The sequence below is a fragment of the Oncorhynchus clarkii genome, chromosome 1 (assembly GCF_045791955.1).
Source record: "Oncorhynchus clarkii lewisi isolate Uvic-CL-2024 chromosome 1, UVic_Ocla_1.0, whole genome shotgun sequence".
Taxonomy (NCBI): domain Eukaryota; kingdom Metazoa; phylum Chordata; class Actinopteri; order Salmoniformes; family Salmonidae; genus Oncorhynchus; species Oncorhynchus clarkii.
In genome coordinates this window covers 58,482,447-58,501,745 of record NC_092147.1, presented here as the reverse complement: position 1 = coordinate 58,501,745, position 19,299 = coordinate 58,482,447, and the positions used below count along the sequence as shown (strand labels likewise).

Below are 19,299 nucleotides of genomic sequence, written 5' to 3'. Positions count from 1 at the left end.
TTTAAGTTGTTTTGTCTGAAACATTGTTCCCCCTGCTGCTATTGGTGCTATCTCTTGGTAAAGAGTGACCTGGTTCAATTTCTCAATGAGAAAAACCCGTATAAATGAAAGTAAAATCAAAAACAAGGCAGGCAATGTCAGCATAGTTGATAGTTCTGGCTTTGCTGCCCCCTTCTGCCAAAGCATAATAATGGCATTTACTGCAAAGAAGTCATTGAGGATTATGAGCAGTTTGCAATCTAAAGTGTGTGTGTATGTGTGTGTGTGTTCCACAGGTCCCCAGTCTGAGTGAGCTGCAGTCGGCCGTTAATAACGTCACCGAGGCTGATCTAAACTCTAAAGTAAAAGAGGTGAGTCTGTCTGGACTAAATAGACACATTTTTCAAGACTATGTATTTGGATCATTCCATATGGGCTATGGAAGCGAAGACTATCAATTAACTAGTTGATTTTATATGCAACAAATGTTCAATATCCAAATGAGGTGTTTGGTGCCATGCCAGACAAAGTAATCATACACAACGGCACCTTTCTTGCTGTGTCAGTACTGCGTACTGTAATGCCATTGTGGAAAACATGAATAGAAATAGGTTGGGTCAGTGACCACAGATAATGTAACTCAGATTCATAATCAATGGGAATCCCTCTTTTGTAAGTACAGGTTAAGGTAACCTCTGCATGGAAGACAGTGAGTTAGTGTGTGTGTGTGTGCTTTTTAGAAGAATGTCGTTGGGGATGGCTGCTGTTTTAATGGCTCCTACCCAATTGGGCTATCTTATGTGTTTTTTTCCCCCGCATTGTTTGAAACTTATTTTGTACATAATGTTGATGCTACCATCTCTTATGACTGAAAATAGCTTCTGGATATCAAAACAGTGATTACTCACCTCGAACTGGATAAAGATTTTTTGTTTAATGAGTTTGACGCGAAGGATATAAAGGCCCAAATCCCCGTCATTCGCATGAAGAAAATAAGGAAATACAGGGGGCGCAGATCAGGGTGCCTTGTGAGAGTTTGTCGGCGAGTGAGTAACCCACCTCTACCATCCATTCTATTGGCCAACATGCAATCACTGGAGAATAAACTGGTTGAGCTCCGTTTGAGACTATCCTACCAACGGGACATTAAAAAGGGTAATATCTTAGGTTTCACAGAGTCGTGGCTGAACGACAACACGGATAATATACAGTTGGCTGGGTTTTGCGTGCATCGGCAGGACAGAACAGCTACGTCCGGTAAGACGAGGGGTGGTGGTGTGTGTCTATTTGTCAGTAACAGCTGGTGCGCAATGTCTAAAATTAAGGTAGTCTCGAGGTATTGCACGCCTGAGGTAGAGTACCTCATGATAAGATGTAGACCACACTATCTACGAAGAGAGTTTTCATCTATATTTGTCGTTTACGTCTATTTACCAACCACAAACCGAGGCTGGCATGAAGACCGCACTCAGCGAGCTGTATAATGCCATAAGCAAACAAGAAAATGCACATCCAGAAGCGGGGCACCTAGTTGCCGGGGACTTTAATGCAGTCAAACTTAAATCAGTTTTACCTCATTTCTACCAGTATGTCACATGTGCAACCACCTTTACTCCACACACAGCGATGTGTACAAAGCTCTCCCTCACCCTCCATTTGGCAAATCTAACCATAATTATATCCTACTATCCTACTTCCTGATTACATACAAATACTAAAGCAGGAAGTACCAGTGACTCGCTCAATACGGAAGTGGTCAGACAGGACTGTTTTGCTAGCACAGACTGGAATATGTTCTGGGATTCAACCAATGGCATTGAGGAGTTTACCACCTCAGTCATCAGCATCATCAATAAGCGCATCGACAACGTCATCCCCACAGTGACCGTATGTACATATACCAACCAGAAGCCATGGATTATAGGCAACATTCGCACCTAGCTAAAGGCTAGAGCTGCCGCTTTCAAGGAGTGGGACACTAAAAAATCCCGCTATGCCCTCAGACAAACCATCAAACAGGCTAAGTGTCAATACAGGACTAAGATTGAATCCTACTACACCAGCTCTGACTCTTGTCGGATGTGGCAGGGCTTGCAAACTATTACAGACTACAAAGGGAAACTCAGCCTTGAGCTGCCCAGTGATGTGAGCCTACCAGACGGACTAAATGCCTTTTATGCTCACTTCGAGGCAAGCAATACTGAAGCATGCATGAGAGCACCACCTGTTCCAGATGACTGGCTGATCACATAGCCAATGTGAGCAAGACATTTAAACAGGTTAACATTCACAAGGCTGCGGGGCCAGACGGATTACCAGGACATGTACTCAGAGCATGCGCGGACCAACTGTCAAGTGTTTTCACTGACATTTTTTTATTTTTATCCCCACCCCCTTTTTCTACCCAATTTTGTGGTATTCAATTGTTAGTAGTTACTATCTTGTCTCATCGCTACAACTCCCGTACGGGCTCGGGAGAGACGAAGGTTGAAAGCTATGTGTCCTCCGATACACAACCCAACCAAGCCACACAGCGCACGTCCAACCCGGAAGCCAGCCGCACCAATGTGTCGGAGGAAACACCGTGCACCTGGCGACCTGGTTAGCGTGCACTGCGCCCGGCCCGCCACAGGAGTCGCTAGTGCGTGATGAGACAAGGATATCCCTACCGGCCAAACCCTCCCTATGCGTCGCCCAATGGACCTCCTGGTCGCGGCCGGCTCACTGACCTTTTCAAACTCTCCCTGACCGAGTCTGTAATACCTACATGTTTCAAGCAGACCACCATAGTCCCTGTGCCTACAAAAGAAAAGGTAACCTGCCTAAGTGACTACCGCCCCTTAGCACTCATATCGGTAGCCATGAAGTGATTTGAAAGGCTGGTCATCGCTCACATCAACACCATCGTCCCAGAAACCCTAGACCCACTCCAATTTGCATACCTCTCCAACAGATCCACAGATGATGCAATCTCTATTGCACCCCACACTGCCTTTTCCCACCTGGATAAAAGGAACACTTACTGTGCCTTGCAAAAGTATTCATCCCCCATGGCGTTTTTCCTATTTTGTTGTATTACAACCTGTAATTTAAATTGATTTTTATTTGGATTTCATGTAATGGACATACACAAAATAGTCCAAATTGGTGAAGTGAAATGAAAAAAGTGACTTGTTTAAAATATATATATATATAAAAACAGAAAAGTAGTGCGTGCATATGTATTCACCCCCTTTGCTATGAAGCCCCTAAATAAGATCTGGTGCAACCAATTACCTTCTGAAGTCACATAATTGGTTAAATAAAATCCACCTGTGTAGAATCTGTCACATGATCTGTCACATGATCTCAGTATATATACACCTGTTCTGAAAGGCCCCAGAGTCTGCAACACCACTAAGCAAGGGGCACCACCAAGCAAGCGGCACCATGAAGACCAAGGAGCTCTCCAAACAGGTCAGGGACAAAGTTGTGGAGATCAGGGTTGGGTTGTAAAAAAATATCTGAAACTTTGTACATCCCACGGAGCACCATTAAATCCATTATTAAAAAATTGAATGAATATGGCACCACAACAAACCTGTCAAGAGAGGGCCGCCCACCAAAACTCATGGACCAGGCAAGGAAATCATTAATCAGAGAGGCAACAAAGAGACCAAAGATAACCCTGAAGGAGCTGCAAAGCTTCACAGCGGAGATTGGAATATCTGTCCATAGGACCACTTTAAGCAGTACACTCCACAGAGCTGGGATTTATGGAATTGTTGCCAGAAAAATCCATTGCTGAAAGAAAGAAATAAGCAAACACATTTGGTGTTAGCCAAAAGGCATGTGGGAGACTCCCCAAACATATGGAAGAAGGTACTCTGGTTAGATGAGACTAAAATTGAGCTTTTTGGCCATCAAGGAAAACACTATGTCCGGTGCAAACCCAACACCTCTCATCACCCCGAGATCACCACCCCCACAGTGAAGCATGGTGGTGGCAGCATCATGCTGTGGGTATGTTTTTCATCGGCAGGAAATTGGCAATCTAGTCAGAATTGAAGGAATGATGGATGGTGCTAAATACAGGGAAATTCTTGCGAGAAACCAGTTTCAGTCTTCCAGAGATTTGAGACAGGGACGGAGGTTCACCATCCAGCAGGACAATGACCCGAAGCACACTGCTAAAGCAATGCTCGAGTGGTTTAAGGGGAAACATTTAAATGTCTTATGCCTAGTCAAAGCCCAGACCTCAATCCAGTTGAGAATCTGTGGTATGACTTAAAGATTGCTGTACACCAGCGAAACCCATCCAACTTGAAGGAGCTGGAGCAGTTTTACCTTGAAGAATTGGCAACTCCCAGTGGATGGATGTGCCAAGCTTATAGAGACATACCCCAAGAGACATGCAGCTGTAATTGCTGCAAAAGGTGGCTCTACAAAGTATCAACTTTTGGGGGGGGTGAATAGTTATGCACGCTCAAGTTTTCTGTTATTTTGGTCTTATTTCTTGTTTGTTTCACAATAAAAACTATTTTGCATCTTCAAAGTGGTAGGCATGTTGTGCACTGCAGGTCCTGGATGAACCTCTACATCACCAGAGGAACAGAGGAGAAGTAGGATAAGGGTACGGCTAAAGGCTATAAGAACTAGCCGTCCTGCACGTTCGGAACAGAGAGTAAAAGGAGCAGGTTTCTGGACAAGATAGCATAGATTCAAGGCATAACGTACAGGCAAAGGTATGGTAGGAAGAGAGTACATTGGAGTTAAACCTAGGCATTGAGTACTGATGAGAGATATATAGTCTCTAGAGATGTTTAAACCAGGTGATGTCATCGCATATGTAAATTAAATTAAGGCATATTGAGCAGGGCTAGAGGCTCTACTGTGAAATAAGACAGTAATCACTAACCACGACAGCAATGGATAAGGCATATTGATATTAGGGAGAGGCATGCGTAGCCAAGTGATCGTATGGGTCCAGTAAGTGGTTGGGCTGGCTGGGGACACGGCGATTCAGACAGTTAGCAGGTTGGGGATAGCAAGCTAGGAGTTAGCAGGCCGGGGCTTGCAAGCTAGGAGTTAGCAGGCCGGGGCTAGCAAGCTAGCAGTTACCAGACCGGGGCTAGCAGAAGGGCCTTAGAGGGACGTCACGATGGGGGAGAGTCTGTTTTTGCCTCCACGTGCGGTGACGTCGATAGACCTGTCGTGGATTACTAGGGTTCCAAGTAGCAGAGGGGTCCAAGTCCAATTGGCAAAATGGGTATAGTGGTCCAAGAAACTGGCCGATGGATCAACTAACAGTCCAATATTTGGCCTGGGTCCCCAGATCCTCAAAAAGTTATACAGCTGCACCATCGAGAGCATCCTGACCGGTTGCATCGCCGCCTGGTATGCCATCTGCTCGGCATCTGACCATAAGGCGTTACAGTGGCGTACGGCCCAGTACATCACAGGGCCAAGCTTATTGCCATCCAGGACCTTTTTCAAAGATTCCAGTCACCCAAGTCATAGACTGTTCTTTCTACTTCTACTAAGTCCAAAAGGCTCCTTAACAGCTTCTACCCCCAAGCCATATGACTACTGAACAATGAATCAAACGGACACCTGGACTATTTGAATTGACCCCCCCCCCCCCCCTTTGCTTTTACACTGCTGGTACTCGCTGTTTATCTATGCATAGTCACTTTACCCCTACATACTTGTACAAATTACCTCGACTAACATGTACCCCCGCACGTTGACTCTGTTCCTGTACCACCTGTATATAGCCTCATTATTGTTATTATATAATTATTTTGTATTTTTTTTACTGTAGTTTATTTAGTAAACATTTTCTTGACATTATTTTCTTAACTGCTTTGTTGGTTAAGGGCTTGTAAGTAAGCATTTCATGGTAAGGTCACATTTCACATTCGGCGCATGTGACAAATTCGGTGCATGTGACAAATACAATTTCATTTGAGTGTTTGTGCGGGGGGGGTGGGGGGGAGAAATACACAATGCACTGAGGTTTACACACAGTTGCCATGGATTAGTGAAGTGTTACTGACATGATACAGTAGTATGCATGGTCCTGTTCTGAGGGGGAAATTGAGATGCATGCTTGATACATTTTTCATGCAAGTCCTCCATTGACTTCTATGCATAATTTATGCTGGGAAACTCATTGGAGTGTTACTGAGGATGGTTCTGACTGTGTGTGTGTCAGGGAGAAGACTTCTTTGCCAGTATTCCCCAAAAAGTGACCAACGACACCAAGGACGTGGTACAGAGTGAGTATATTACCTTCAATGTCACTACTAACTGTTATAGGACTAAGACACCACAACTACTCTGATTAATATTTGACCCTGCTAGTCATCTATGAACGTTTGAACATCTTGAAGAACGATCTGGCCTTAATGGCCATGTACTCTTCTAATCTCCACCTGGCACAGCCAGAAGAGGACTGGCCACCCCTCAGAGCCTGGATCCTCTAGGTTTTTTCCTAGATTCCTGCCTTTCTAGGGAGATTTTCAGAGCCACTGTGCTTCTACATCTTGTGGCAGGCCAGGTGGTTGGGTCAAAACGTTTACACAGATCAGACACGGAAAGAGTTGGATTAGCTCAGTTTCAAAGGTGTTTATTAAAATAATTCAAAAGAAAAGAATAGGTCTCCCCCATGAGACCCTCTCCGGGATACCGTCTTCTGGGCTCTGGGTCTTGCTGTGTCCCGTGGGGATAAAAAAAATACAAAACTCCCTCCTGTTACGTCTCGAACTGTCCCCAACTATACGGGAGTCCTTTCTTCCCCCAGTCTCTCTCCTGTGTGCTGCCCTTCTGGCAGCTTTATTGGAAATCAGCCCTTGATTACTCACCAGCCCCAATTAGTCCTGGCCAGAGAGCCCATTGAGAACTGGCACGTCCAGCAGAGGGAGCCATCGCCTTGTGATGTGTACTCCGTCTGTCACAAGACCTCGACGAGTCTCCCCCTGGTGGCTGACCTGCTGTACGCAAACAATCTGCATTGCTTGCTGCTCTGGGTTTTAGGCTGGGTTTCTGTGTAAGCACTTTGTGGAATCCGCTGACGTAAAAATAGCTTTATAAATCAATTAGATTCAGCTAAACTTCTACCTTGTATAGGTTATTATGCACACCCACACTATCAAGATTATGTCTACTAGCCTTATAGCCACATCTTATGCTTTAACCTTACCTAAATACCTTTACAACTGACCTTGGATCAGTGTCTAGAGGTATATTCATCCTTCTCCCTCAGATGTGAAGCAGCAGCTTGAAGACATCAAGAGACAAATCTCTGAGGTGAAGGGAAACATCCCTGTCTCTGCCCTCAGAAACATCTCAGACACACTGGGAGAGGCTCAGAGATACATCGGCATGTACTCACAACAGTCAGAGAGGGTAGAGATGATCAGGTAATGAACACACTTACACCCACACTGACCTGACAGGACTGAACAGATAAGGTAAAGATCCTCTGTTTTTGTCTCTCTAGGTGGGGTGTGTGTATTATCCTGAGCTGTTCAGTTCTCCTGGTTGTAGTGTGTAACCTCCTGGGTCTGTTTTTGGGCCCGGTTGGACTAAGCCCAAAGGACGAGCCAACAGAACGATCCAGCACCGCAGACTGTGGAGGAACCTTCCTCATGGCGTATGTACTGTGTGTGTGTGTGTGTGTGTGTGTGTGTGTGTGTGTGTGTGTGTATTGGCATAAGTGACGCCCGTGCCCTTAACAAAAGTAATCTAGTGAAAGAGTGATCTCAACGTATTTGTGTGTGTAGGGGTGCAGGGCTAAGTTTCCTGTTTTCCTGGCTCTTCATGCTGGTGGTGTTAGTACTGTTTATACTGGGAGGAAATGTCTACACACTCATCTGCCAGCCCTGGCGCAGTGGACAGCTACTACAGGTACACAAACACACTCACACGCCTACTCACACTCACACACACACTCATACATCCACACACACACAATGGATTCATTGACTTACTGATTGATTGTGTGTCTCCCCCCTCCCCAGTTTGCTGACACTCCAGGCCTGATACATGGCTTCAATTTAGGAAAGACACTGGGCCTGAAGAGCAACCTGACACTCACTGAAGTATACAAGTATGTAGAAACATTATGAAGGGTTATACAACTTAAAGATCTGCTTTCTGGTTACTATAAGTCACTCTAAATGTAATGTTGTTTTTGTTCTGCTATTGTGCTATGTAATGATGTATTGTTGTGTGTTTGTAGTGATTGTGAAAAGAACAGGCCTCTATGGACAACACTCCATCTGTATGATCTCATAGACCTCAATGCTTTGCTCAACGTGTCCAAAGTACGACTGTCACACTACGATTTCTATTGTTTCTACTCCGTCACATATGGGTTCCTTCTGATTCTACTCTGTCACGTTGGTTCCTACTGTTTCTACTCTGTCACGTAGGGTTCCTACTGTTTCTACTCTGTCATGTATGGTTCCTACTGTTTCTACTCTGTCACGTAGGGTTCCTACTGTTTCTACTCTGTCACGTATGGTTCCTACTGTTTCTACTCTGTCACGTATGGTTCCTACTGATTCTACTCTGTCATGTAGGGTTCCTACTGTTTCTACTCTGTCACGTATGCTTCCTACTGTTTCTACTCTGTCACGTAGGGTTCCTACTGTTTCTACTCTGTCACGTAGGGTTCCTACTGTTTCTACTCTGTCACGTAGGGTTCCTTCTGTTTCTACTCTGTCACGTAGGGTTCCTACTGTTTCTACTCTGTCACGTAGGGTTCCTACTGTTTCTACTCTGTCACGTTGGTTCCTACTGTTTCTACTCTGTCACGTAGGGTTCCTTCTGATTCTACTCTGTTACGTTGGTTCCTTCTGATTCTACTCGGTCACGTAGGGTTCCTACTGTTTCTACTCTGTCACATAGGATTCCTTCTGATTCTACTCTGTCACGTAGGGTTCCTTCTGATTCTACTCTGTCACGTAGGGTTCCTTCTGTTTCTACTCTGTCACGTATGGTTCCTACTGTTTCTACTCTGTCACGTATGGTTCCTACTGTTGCTACTCTGTCACGTAGGGTTCCTTCTGATTCTACTCTGTTACGTATGGTTCCTACTGTTTCTACTCTGTCACGTAGGGTTCCTACTGTTTCTACTCTGTCACGTAGGGTTCCTACTGTTTCTACTCTGTCACGTAGGGTTCCTACTGTTTCTACTCTGTCACGTATGGTTTCTACTGTTTCTACTCTGTCACGTAGGGTTCCTACTGTTTCTACTCTGTCACGTAGGGTTCCTTCTGTTTCTACTCTGTCACGTAGGGTTCCTTCTGATTCTACTCTGTTACGTATGGTTTCTACTGTTTCTACTCTGTCACGTAGGGTTCCTTCTGATTCTACTCTGTTACGTATGGTTTCTACTGTTTCTACTCTGTCACGTATGGTTTCTACTCGATCACATATGGTTTTAACTTTTTCTATCACCATATACTGTCTATTGATGATCACTGGGAATCACTTTACATGGGGATTTAATTCCCAAATGAATCATCTTATGTTTCCACTTCCAAATTGGTGTAAAGTCTATATATTAAACCATCTGCTCTCCTCTTTTTCCTCTAGTCCTTCTAATCATGTGTTTACCTTTCCCCTCCCAGTACACAGAAGAGATTCAGCAGCACTTTAACAGGAATGAGATCAAACTGTCGACCGTCACCCTGCTCACCCGCGACATACGCAATCAGCTACACAGCTTCTCTGACAAGGCCCATGATGTCGACTTCAGCTCTGTCACACAGCAGGTACAAAGTGTGTGCGTGTGTGTGCGCATCCGTGTGACCTTTGGTCTCGTAGTTTGTATCGAATTTGAGTATACATCAGATCATATGACATACCGTAACGGTTTCAACGTCTGTTTTTAGATCAACAATATTTCCAGCATTGATCTGAATGAAACAGCAGACAGGCTAGACCAACTGGCTGCTGCTCAAGTGAGTAGTAAAACCCACTCAGTCATCATCGTATAATGTGCTCCTCAGTGTTGGACTGTGCATTTGTAGAAAGACAGTAATGTGAAGCATGTCCCACCGTCTCCCTCCAGACTGGTGTTAAATTAGAGCTGACACGGGAGGCTACAGACCTGAGAGAGATCCAGTTCTACATTAACACTGCCATCATCCCACAACTGGTACGTCCGACCAGCCTGGCGCTGTCGGCTTCTGCTCTGGACAACGTCAGCTAAATGTACCATGCGTGTGGCCGTACTAAATGTACAGCTATCTGAACTATCTGTGACGTGTTTTCATCAGTTCTTCGGAGGTCATTATTCAGAGCAGAGTCACGTTGTGTGTACGTGTGGATATAGTATCGGTCGGTCTTTTGTGTTTCAGACTCATTTGAACTCCACCATAGACGCCCTCGGTGTCATAGCGTCACATATCGATGTGAGTATACTGCAGGATGTTCAGAAAGCATGAGCAGCGAGTGTTCTTTCGTTAGACCACGTCACAATGTAGCTGTGCAATGCGCGCTCATCCCTCTCTCTTTCTCTCTCCCTCTCTCCTTTAGCGCACAGTCGGAGATGTGTTGAGGGAAGTGGGAACAGCTCAAGACTTCCTCAACACTAACACTTCACAGATTGTCAAGGCCGTGAGTAGCCACACACAAGCGCATCCCGTCACGGAGAAAATACTTTACAACCAGAAAACGACGTCATAATGCCACATTCTGTATAGTGAAGAGGGAGAGATGCGTTCCGATGTGTGACCAGCACAGCTCTCTGTCTGACTTAGCCTGTAGCACCACAGCCATTGCTCACATCTTAGCTCACAAGGCCCACTTCACATAGTTACAGGGAAGTCCACCTGATTCTCTGCTGCAAAGCTCCACTGATTCTCATGACTTCTGAGTGTGTTGAATTTACATCTCTCTCTCTCTCTCTCTCTCTCTCTCTCACTCTCCTCTCTCTCTCTCTCTCTCTCTCTCTCTCTCTCTCTCTCTCTCTCTCTCTCTCTCTCTCTCTCTCTCTCTCTCTCTCAGGAGAGTAGGGGGTTCCTAGACTGTCAGATGGGGTACTTCACGGCGTATGCTGACTGGGCTAATTTCACGGTGTGTTCACTTAGTGTACTATTATTACTGTATCACTGCATTACTCTACCGTGTGTTTGGTTTAATTTTAGGTTTAGCCTCAACCCTACGTGTAAGAATGTGTGGTTGATTATCTTCTGTTAAAACAGGCCTGGGTTTCAGGCTGGGTATATAAAATACAATTGATTGATACATTTGATTTTGATTGATTGACACTTCTGTGTGTGTGTTCTGTAGATCACTCAGCAGGTTGGTCTCTGTGGCCCAGTGGCTGAAGCTATGGACTCAGCTGAGGTTATAGTCTGCTCAAACATGGTGCAATCTCTGGTGAGGAAACTATTACACAGAGAGAGAGAGAGAGAGAGAGAGAGAGAGAGAAAAGTATTCACTGTGCTAATCTAGCATTGTTTATTAACCTACATGTGTGTCTGTTTGTCCAGAATGCATTCTGGTTCAGCCTGGGCTGGTGTACGATCTTCCTGGTCCCCAGCATCGTCTTCTCCATCAAACTGGCCAAGTTCTACAGGAGGATGAAGCACAGTGATAACTACGAGTGAGTAGCTAAGATATTTACACGCATGCATCCGATGATTGTACTTAGGTACTCGGTGGGCCCCCATATCATCTTATCTTCTTATTCAATACGACATAAAAGGCTGAACCTTTGTCAGCACTACTACTGCGTGACTCTTTGTGAATACGGGTCCAGGACACTATGATTGATTGAAACGTTGTTGCAGTAAAGGTGGTATGGGACCAAGATACAAACTCTTTTTTTTTGTTCTTGTTTCATCTTTCTCCCCACAGCAACCACATAGCCATGAGCATCATCCCCCGAGCCCAAGTCCAACCCTACTGAGCTGAGGGAAAGAGGACTGGCCAGGACTGTTACTGCTCTCAGGGACTATAACCATGACTGTCACAACTCCCTGACAAGAGGATCATGGAACATTTCAAACAGAACTCTGTCGCCTAAATAAGAACTTTGTTCTTAACGGACTTGCCTAGTTAAATAAAGGTTAAATAAATCAAATTAAAATAAACCTTCATTGAAATCAAATGATTGTCACTACCAGGACTCTGGCACCCCTACCTAAAACTACTACATGGAACATTCTGAACAGGACTAAAGCCAGTCGCATGGTGTATTTCAATAAGGAAGTGCTACTCTCCCTCAGTGATGGACTGAAACGCAGGAGCGATCTCGCACTCACTCGATGGACAGAACTGTTTTCTGTAGACGGCATATGCGCCACACATGCACCTCATGTTTCCATGCTGTGTGTCAGGAATTAAAGGCCACATTCTCAATGTCTGCAGTACACACACACACACACACACACACACACACACACACACACACACACACACACACACACACACACACACACACACACACACACATACACACACACACACAGAGAGAGTTCCTCTCAGGAGTGTTGCAGGATAAAATGCAATCTACCTAACCTCAACATTTCCCATGTGGTTCATGATATCTAATGGATTGACTGTATGTATATTGTATGTTTTCAACCAATATTTTGGTTTGAATGTACCATAAAGAACATCACTGGCATTTTTTTTATATTTGAAATGATTTTGTTATGGGAAATGGGACAAACCCTGCTAGTACCACCCTGAATAATGATATATTTGATATAATGATAAAGTATATATGAAATCAAATAGGGTAGGTATTCAATATAATGTTTATGATCATTTCATTGTGAGTTGGTTTTTTGTCTTAATTTTTAAAAATTAATTATACTGACTGAAATATGTGATTCCGCTATGATAACATGGTGTGCCAAATAATGAGTAGGATGTTTGTATGTTACAAAGCACTTTATTAGGTCTGTTTTATATATATATATTTTAGCATTGTGCAAATTACTTTAATTAAAGATTTGCTACTGATAGAGATGACTGTGTGTCAGCTAATTCTTTCTCAAATGTGTCACTGTTATAGTATAGTACTAGAGCATCTTTCTGATAGGATAGCAACAACGGCCAACAGAAACGAGTTCTGCATTAGACTATTGTTTACAGGATGCAGTCTAAAAATGGAACAAATCAATCGATGCGTGTAGTTTTACAGCACAGATCCACCTGAATCAGTGAACACAGCCTCTCAGCATCACCATGGGGAGAGAGGGAGGTGGGGGAGGAGAGGGGGATGGAATCATGGATATCAGGGGTGAAATTTGAACCCAAATGACACATCTGCAGTGTGTTCTAGCCTCTTGGAGCAGCCTTGCTCTCTCTCACCCTCAGTCCTCCTCTCTCTACCCACAGCATGGTTTTTCTAACAACGAGATAAGAGTCCCCATTGTCTTCAGGGTGTTGGCATCACTCCAAGGGCTCCTCGACTTGAGAGTGCAGACTCAAATCTGACGCGAGACAATGAGTGGGTGCCTCCGCCACCCTTGTCCTCTGTGCACCTCCCTTCCCTCCCACCATTCTCTCCCTTCTCCATAGACGCACACACACACACACACACACACACACACACACGGTTCCATAGCCGTGACAATAAGGAGTGGTGCCGCTCAGCAGACATGGTATGGTCATTCTTCTCATAGTTAACCCGAAAGGAGAAACACAACATTTAACCAACTGTTCTGGTTCACACACAAGGCTGTGTGGAGCTGTAAAGAGATTTGGTCATTGCTGGGCTATGGCCATGTTGAGGTTGAAATCCCAAGTTATGAGAGCAGTGGGTCATGTGTCTTGAATGTAAATGTAGTATTTCCTCCATTTCTGTGACTGGTCTGTTATCTTGCCAACTCCTATGGCACGAACAGATCTGGTACAAGGCTAGTTTAAACAAAGGGTAACAACAATGTTTTTGTAACTCGGAGTGAGTTGGTGACGTCAAGGGCCTATCAAACACAACGACCTGTGGGAGCCATGCCATATGGTGAGGATGACAAACTATTCACAAAACAGAAAAGGGGCACTTCTCACAGTGACACACGTACTGGGCACATTCCAGATCGACAAATCCTAAGGCCTGCGTAGAACATCAAATCTTTACAATCTTTACCACATCACCGTGTTATAATGATCTTGTAAAACTTTGCAAACTTGCACATAATATGGTTATCTGGAACGCACCCAATGACACAACTACTGTAGTTAGCCTGGGTACCTGACTGTTTCTGCTGTTAGAAACACTACATTGTTGCCTTGGCAAGACAACGACCAGTTAGCGTGAATCAGAAATAGCCTGGCAAAATACTATACAATCCAATCAAACAGTTTATTCCAAAATAGCAAACATACACAAACACGAGACCATGTTGAAGTTGTCACTGATTGAATAACACACGTATGTTGCACTCATTCATAAATACCCAAAACATTTAGTATCTGTGTGGCTGAAAATGAAACACTGCAGGACAGTTTTCAGAACTGATTGGGAAATAAACATTTTGATAATAGGCCATACAAATGGGGAACTCAGACTGTCAAAATGGAGCAAAGAAAAGTAAACAAAGACTTCATTTTCAGAGCACATTCACCTGGAGCGGCTGGTAGCCTAGTGGTTACAGCGTTGGGCCAGTAACGGAAAGGTTGCTGAATTGAATCCCTGAGCTGACAAGGTAAAAATCTGTCATTCTGCCCCAGAACCCCACTGCCCCACTGTTCCCCTGGTAGATTGTCATTGAAAATAAGAATTTGTTCTTAACTGACTTTCCTAGTTAAATAAAGGTTCAATTTAAAAACATGTCTGGATTGAACAGTAGGATACTAGGCAATGGGATTTTCTGTTATTGTCCTGTTCTAAAGCTTTACACAAGCTTTACACAATTCAAGTCATTGAGCCATCTAATCCTACTGGTTTCAGTTTCATTCTGGCACAAGCTTCACTTATTGATCAGTCAATATCAATGATTGGCCAGAGAGAATATAAGACAGTCTGTGATTAAAAGGCATTGAAAATCAAGAGACATTTTGACCCTCCAGGACCTGGGACATACTCATCATATGCACAGTGAAACATCAAACAGAACATCGTCACAGCATCTCATGAGTCATATCCTGCATCCCAATTCTCAACCCTTTTCGCTCTAGTATAAACTCCCCCACATGGATTTAAAAGCATAGGATTGGTGTAATAACCCGTGCTTACACTAGCCCTATGCTGTTTAATCTATGTGGGGTATTTCCTTGAACCACTTAAAGGAAAAGGAGGGAGAATTTGGGCACAGAACAAAATCATCTTTGGCTCCCAGAGCAGGCGACCAGTTTTTCCTGGCCGAGTCATGTGATCAGGAAAAGCTCATAGTCTCACACACCATCCCATGGTCCTGACTGCTGTATCTATAGCGGTGGTGGTGACTGCATTAGAGCAGACATGTGTGAGGATCAGCAGCTCTCTGAAGGAACTCAGTCTGTCCAGTAGCATTCTGGAGTCTCACTATGTCTGCTTTAGCAGGCCACATTTGGTGAGCGCTGCATTCAGTCGGTATATATTACCAATTTACAGTATACAGGGCCTTCAGAAAGTATTCACACCCCTTGACTTTTTCCACATTTAGTTGTATTACAGCCTGAATTTAAAATTGATTGAATATAGATTTTGTGTTACTGGCCTACACACAATAACCCATAACGTCAAAGTGAAATTATGTTTTTAGACATTTTTACAAATTCATTAAAAAATGTAAATCTGAAATGTCAATAATTATTCAATCTCTTTGTTCTGACAAGCCTAAATACGTTCAGGAGTAAAAATGTGCTGCATGGACTCACTGTGTGCAATAACATGATTTTTGAATGACTACCTCATCTCTCTACACACATACAGATAGTTGTTATCATCCCTCAGTCGAGCAGTGAATTTTAAACATAGATTCAACCACAAAGACCAGGGAGGTTTTCAAATGCCTTGCAACGGGCACCTATTGGTAAAAAAAACATTGAATATCCTTTTGAGCATAGTGAAGTTATTAATTACATTTTGGATGGTGTATCCATATACCCAGTCACTACAAAGATACAGGCGTCCTTCCTAACTCAGTTGGGGAAAGGAAGGAAATCGCTCAGGGATTTCACCATGAGGCCAAGAGTGGAAACAGTTACAGAGATGAATGTCTGTGATAGGTGAAAATGAGGATGGATCAACAATACTAACCTGAATGACAGTGAAAAGAAGGAAGCCTGTACAAAATAAAAAATATTCCAATAAATGGATCCTTTTTGCAATAAGGCACTAAAGTAAAACTGGAAAATTTGGCAAAGACATGAACTATTGGCAAAGACATGAACTATTGGTCCTGAATACAAAGCGTTATGTTTGGGGAAAATCCAACACAACATGTCACTGAGTACCACTAGTCATATTGTCAAGCATGGTGGTGGCTGCATCATGTTATGGGTATGCTTGTCATCGGCAAGGGAGTTTAGGATTAAAAGAAACGGAATAGAGCTAAGCACAGGCAAAATCCCAGAGAAAAGCCTGGTTCAGTCTGCTTTCCAGTAGACAAATTCACCTTTCAGCAGGGCCTCAACCTAAATCAGTGGTTCCCAAACTGTGGGGCACCCCCCTGGGTGCGAGGCGTCGGCAGAGGGGGCGCAGGGGTCGGCAGGGAGCGCTATTTATAACTTGTCCGAAATGTCCAGATCAGCTAGTCCATGTCAGCTAATGTTTTTTAGCCCATAGATTATGTTGTAATGTTTAAGTCCCTCAAATATCACACAAATACACATTAGACATGGCAAAATGTATAGAATTGCATGAAAATAAGCTTTAAAACAGCAAAATATTCTCTGCATCTCATGACAAAATTGTAAGAATTGCGGGAAATAAGCTTTAAACCTAAAAGAGGGGTGTGAATAGTGCCTGTGCTCATAGAAATATCATGCATGGGGGCCTGAATGAAAAAGATTGGGAACCCCTGACCTAAAATACAAATACACAAATATACACTGTTGTTTACCAAGATGATATTGCATGTTACTGAGCGGCCTAGTTAAAGTTCACTTATATCGGCTTGAAAATCTATTGGCAAGACTTGAAAATGGCTGTCAAGCAATGATCAACAACCAAGCAGAATACGAAGCTCGCATTGAAAAGACTGGTATAGAGGCACAAAAGTATTTTAGTGGTATGATATTGTTCAGATCTATCTGACCACTTCAGGAGGGGGTCAGGGATGCACTGTGCCCGATTTCTCCTCAGTCTGGATGCAATCAGGCCACCGAAAGTGCATACAGTGGGCAACATCATCAGCACTCCTCCCACGTCTCTAGAAAAAACGAGAGGCATCTCTGCATCATAACGTTTGAGGAAATACGTTCCTAGCATGTGGGGAATGTGTTTGCTGGCTTTAAATGCTAGCCAGCTAGCTACTATTTAGAATAAAAAATGTGTTTGGCTAGAGTTATGCTAACTTGTTTGCAATCCCTTTAGCGTTGCTTGCTAGCTTGTTGGCTAACTAGAGGTTAGCTGGCTACTTACATTAGCTACAACCATCAGTTGTTGTATTATCCACCGTTTGTAGAATGCACACTGTCATTTGAATATAGCACCGGAATAGACACAATGTGGACAAATGTAAATGTAGACAGATGAGGTGTTCAGAACTCCATTCTCAGAATACAAAAGCTGCATAACTGTCAAGTCCTAGACACGGCCTTAGAGATTTACCCAGAAAGAGACTCACAGCTGTAATCGCTGCCAAAGGTTATTTTACCAGGCATAGACTCAGGAGTGTCAATACTTACGCAAATGAGATATTTCTGTATTTAATTTAATACATTTGCAAAAATGTCTAAAAACATGTTATCTTTGTCATTGTGGGATATTGTGTACATGGGTAAGAAAGAAAATAATATATTTCATCCATTTTGAATTCTAGCTGTAACTATAAAATGTGGAATAAGTCAAGGGTATGAATACTTTCTGAAGGCACTGTATTTAAGTGATAACGCCCGAGAAGCCGGTGTTTTCGAGGATATATTGGCATGGGTGTTATTCGTCTCGGGCCAATATATCCTCCAAACACCGGCTTCTCGGGCATTATCACTTTTATACAGCGGGTTACCGACATATTCAAATAATGATTGACATTAACATTAAACACGTTATTTTGATGACTTTCACAAGATCTAGTCCGGACACAAATCTAGGTTTGCTACCCATGCCCGACTGGTCGTTCATTCTATCGGTTCGGATGCTTGAGACGCGACCCAGTCGCTCAGTATCTCTGGACGCGACAAGTCGCTCGTTCTAACTACCATACTGGCTGGCAACGATCTTATCCCTTGCTTGCTAGCTAGTCAACTACGGCTAATTTACAGTTACATCAAAAAGTGCAGCCAGAATAACAGCAAAGTAGCTGCATTTGCATTTGTTTAAGATGTATTCTAGTGATATTTATTTTGGAGACATCCATAACAATGAGCTAATGAGGAGTGATTTGCCTGGCATAGGAAATGTGCTCACTCATCAGGACACTGTCGTTCAGAGGAGCTAGCCAACAACACAGCTACAGTAACCCAATCACTTCAAACTGAAGCTGGAACGACTGCAAACTAGCTGCACTTCGTTTCGTTTGACCACACTTAAACTGTATAATGAAAGCCGTTGATGGGTTACTAAAATAGCTCTACCTATTGATTGGTAGAAGCTACTCCTAATCTGCTTTCAGATGTGAAAAGCAGAGAAATCGAGGAAGATTTCCATAAATAAAGATAAACCAATAAAGATAAACCATAAATAGGATGTTCTATAATGCTGACAATGGGAAAGCTCATGTGTCTGTATGTGTGTGAACCATGTGGCAGAAGACAGAGGGGGGGAGAGAGAGAAAGGAGACAGAGCAGAGATGGAGACAAGGAATGCTAACAAAAGAAAGAGAGAATGCCAACAGTGGATAGGAAGAGAGAAAAAATGTTAGGAGGGTCTTACATCTATAATGACATTAGTGTTACTGGGCACATGCAGGGAGATGTGACCTGGTGCAGCGTGCCTAGTGTCATGACGTTGGCCTGGGGATAGGTTTATGACAGTCATAAATACCTCTTCCCCCCCTTTTCCTCTCTCTACCCTACTGATGTTACATTTGCAAACCCCTTGGTTAACATAGAGATTCTGGGAACATCAGAAGGTGGGGAGAAATTAACTATATTCTGGTAATCCAACCAAACATATGCGGTGGTACTTAATGAATATGATGTCAGTTCGGTTGTCATCTGAGACATTCTCATCAATGATAAGATGACATAAACTCTACAGTGGAAAGTCTACACATTAGAGTT

At 43.5% G+C, this 19,299-nt stretch overlaps 1 protein-coding gene across 4 annotated transcripts in view; it reads left to right on the top strand.

Moving 5' to 3' along the window:
- LOC139409564 (prominin-1-A-like) overlaps positions 1-12,950 on the top strand; it is a 32,005-nt gene extending 19,055 nt beyond the window's left edge. For 2 of the 4 annotated variants that reach the window (XM_071154912.1, XM_071154920.1), the window contains exons 9-24: positions 276-350; positions 6,176-6,239; positions 7,226-7,382; positions 7,463-7,615; positions 7,746-7,869; positions 7,983-8,071; positions 8,204-8,288; positions 9,600-9,743; positions 9,864-9,932; positions 10,043-10,129; positions 10,332-10,385; positions 10,510-10,590; positions 10,981-11,049; positions 11,266-11,355; positions 11,469-11,581; positions 11,836-12,950. In XM_071154912.1, coding sequence (XP_071011013.1) covers positions 276-350; positions 6,176-6,239; positions 7,226-7,382; positions 7,463-7,615; positions 7,746-7,869; positions 7,983-8,071; positions 8,204-8,288; positions 9,600-9,743; positions 9,864-9,932; positions 10,043-10,129; positions 10,332-10,385; positions 10,510-10,590; positions 10,981-11,049; positions 11,266-11,355; positions 11,469-11,581; positions 11,836-11,887 — 1,506 coding nt within the window. In that variant the 3' untranslated portion in view covers positions 11,888-12,950. The remainder of the gene's footprint in view (positions 1-275; positions 351-6,175; positions 6,240-7,225; positions 7,383-7,462; positions 7,616-7,745; positions 7,870-7,982; positions 8,072-8,203; positions 8,289-9,599; positions 9,744-9,863; positions 9,933-10,042; positions 10,130-10,331; positions 10,386-10,509; positions 10,591-10,980; positions 11,050-11,265; positions 11,356-11,468; positions 11,582-11,835) is intronic. The other 2 variants (XM_071154930.1, XM_071154903.1) reach the window with 1 other exon arrangement.
- Positions 12,951-19,299: the final 6,349 nt, after the last annotated feature.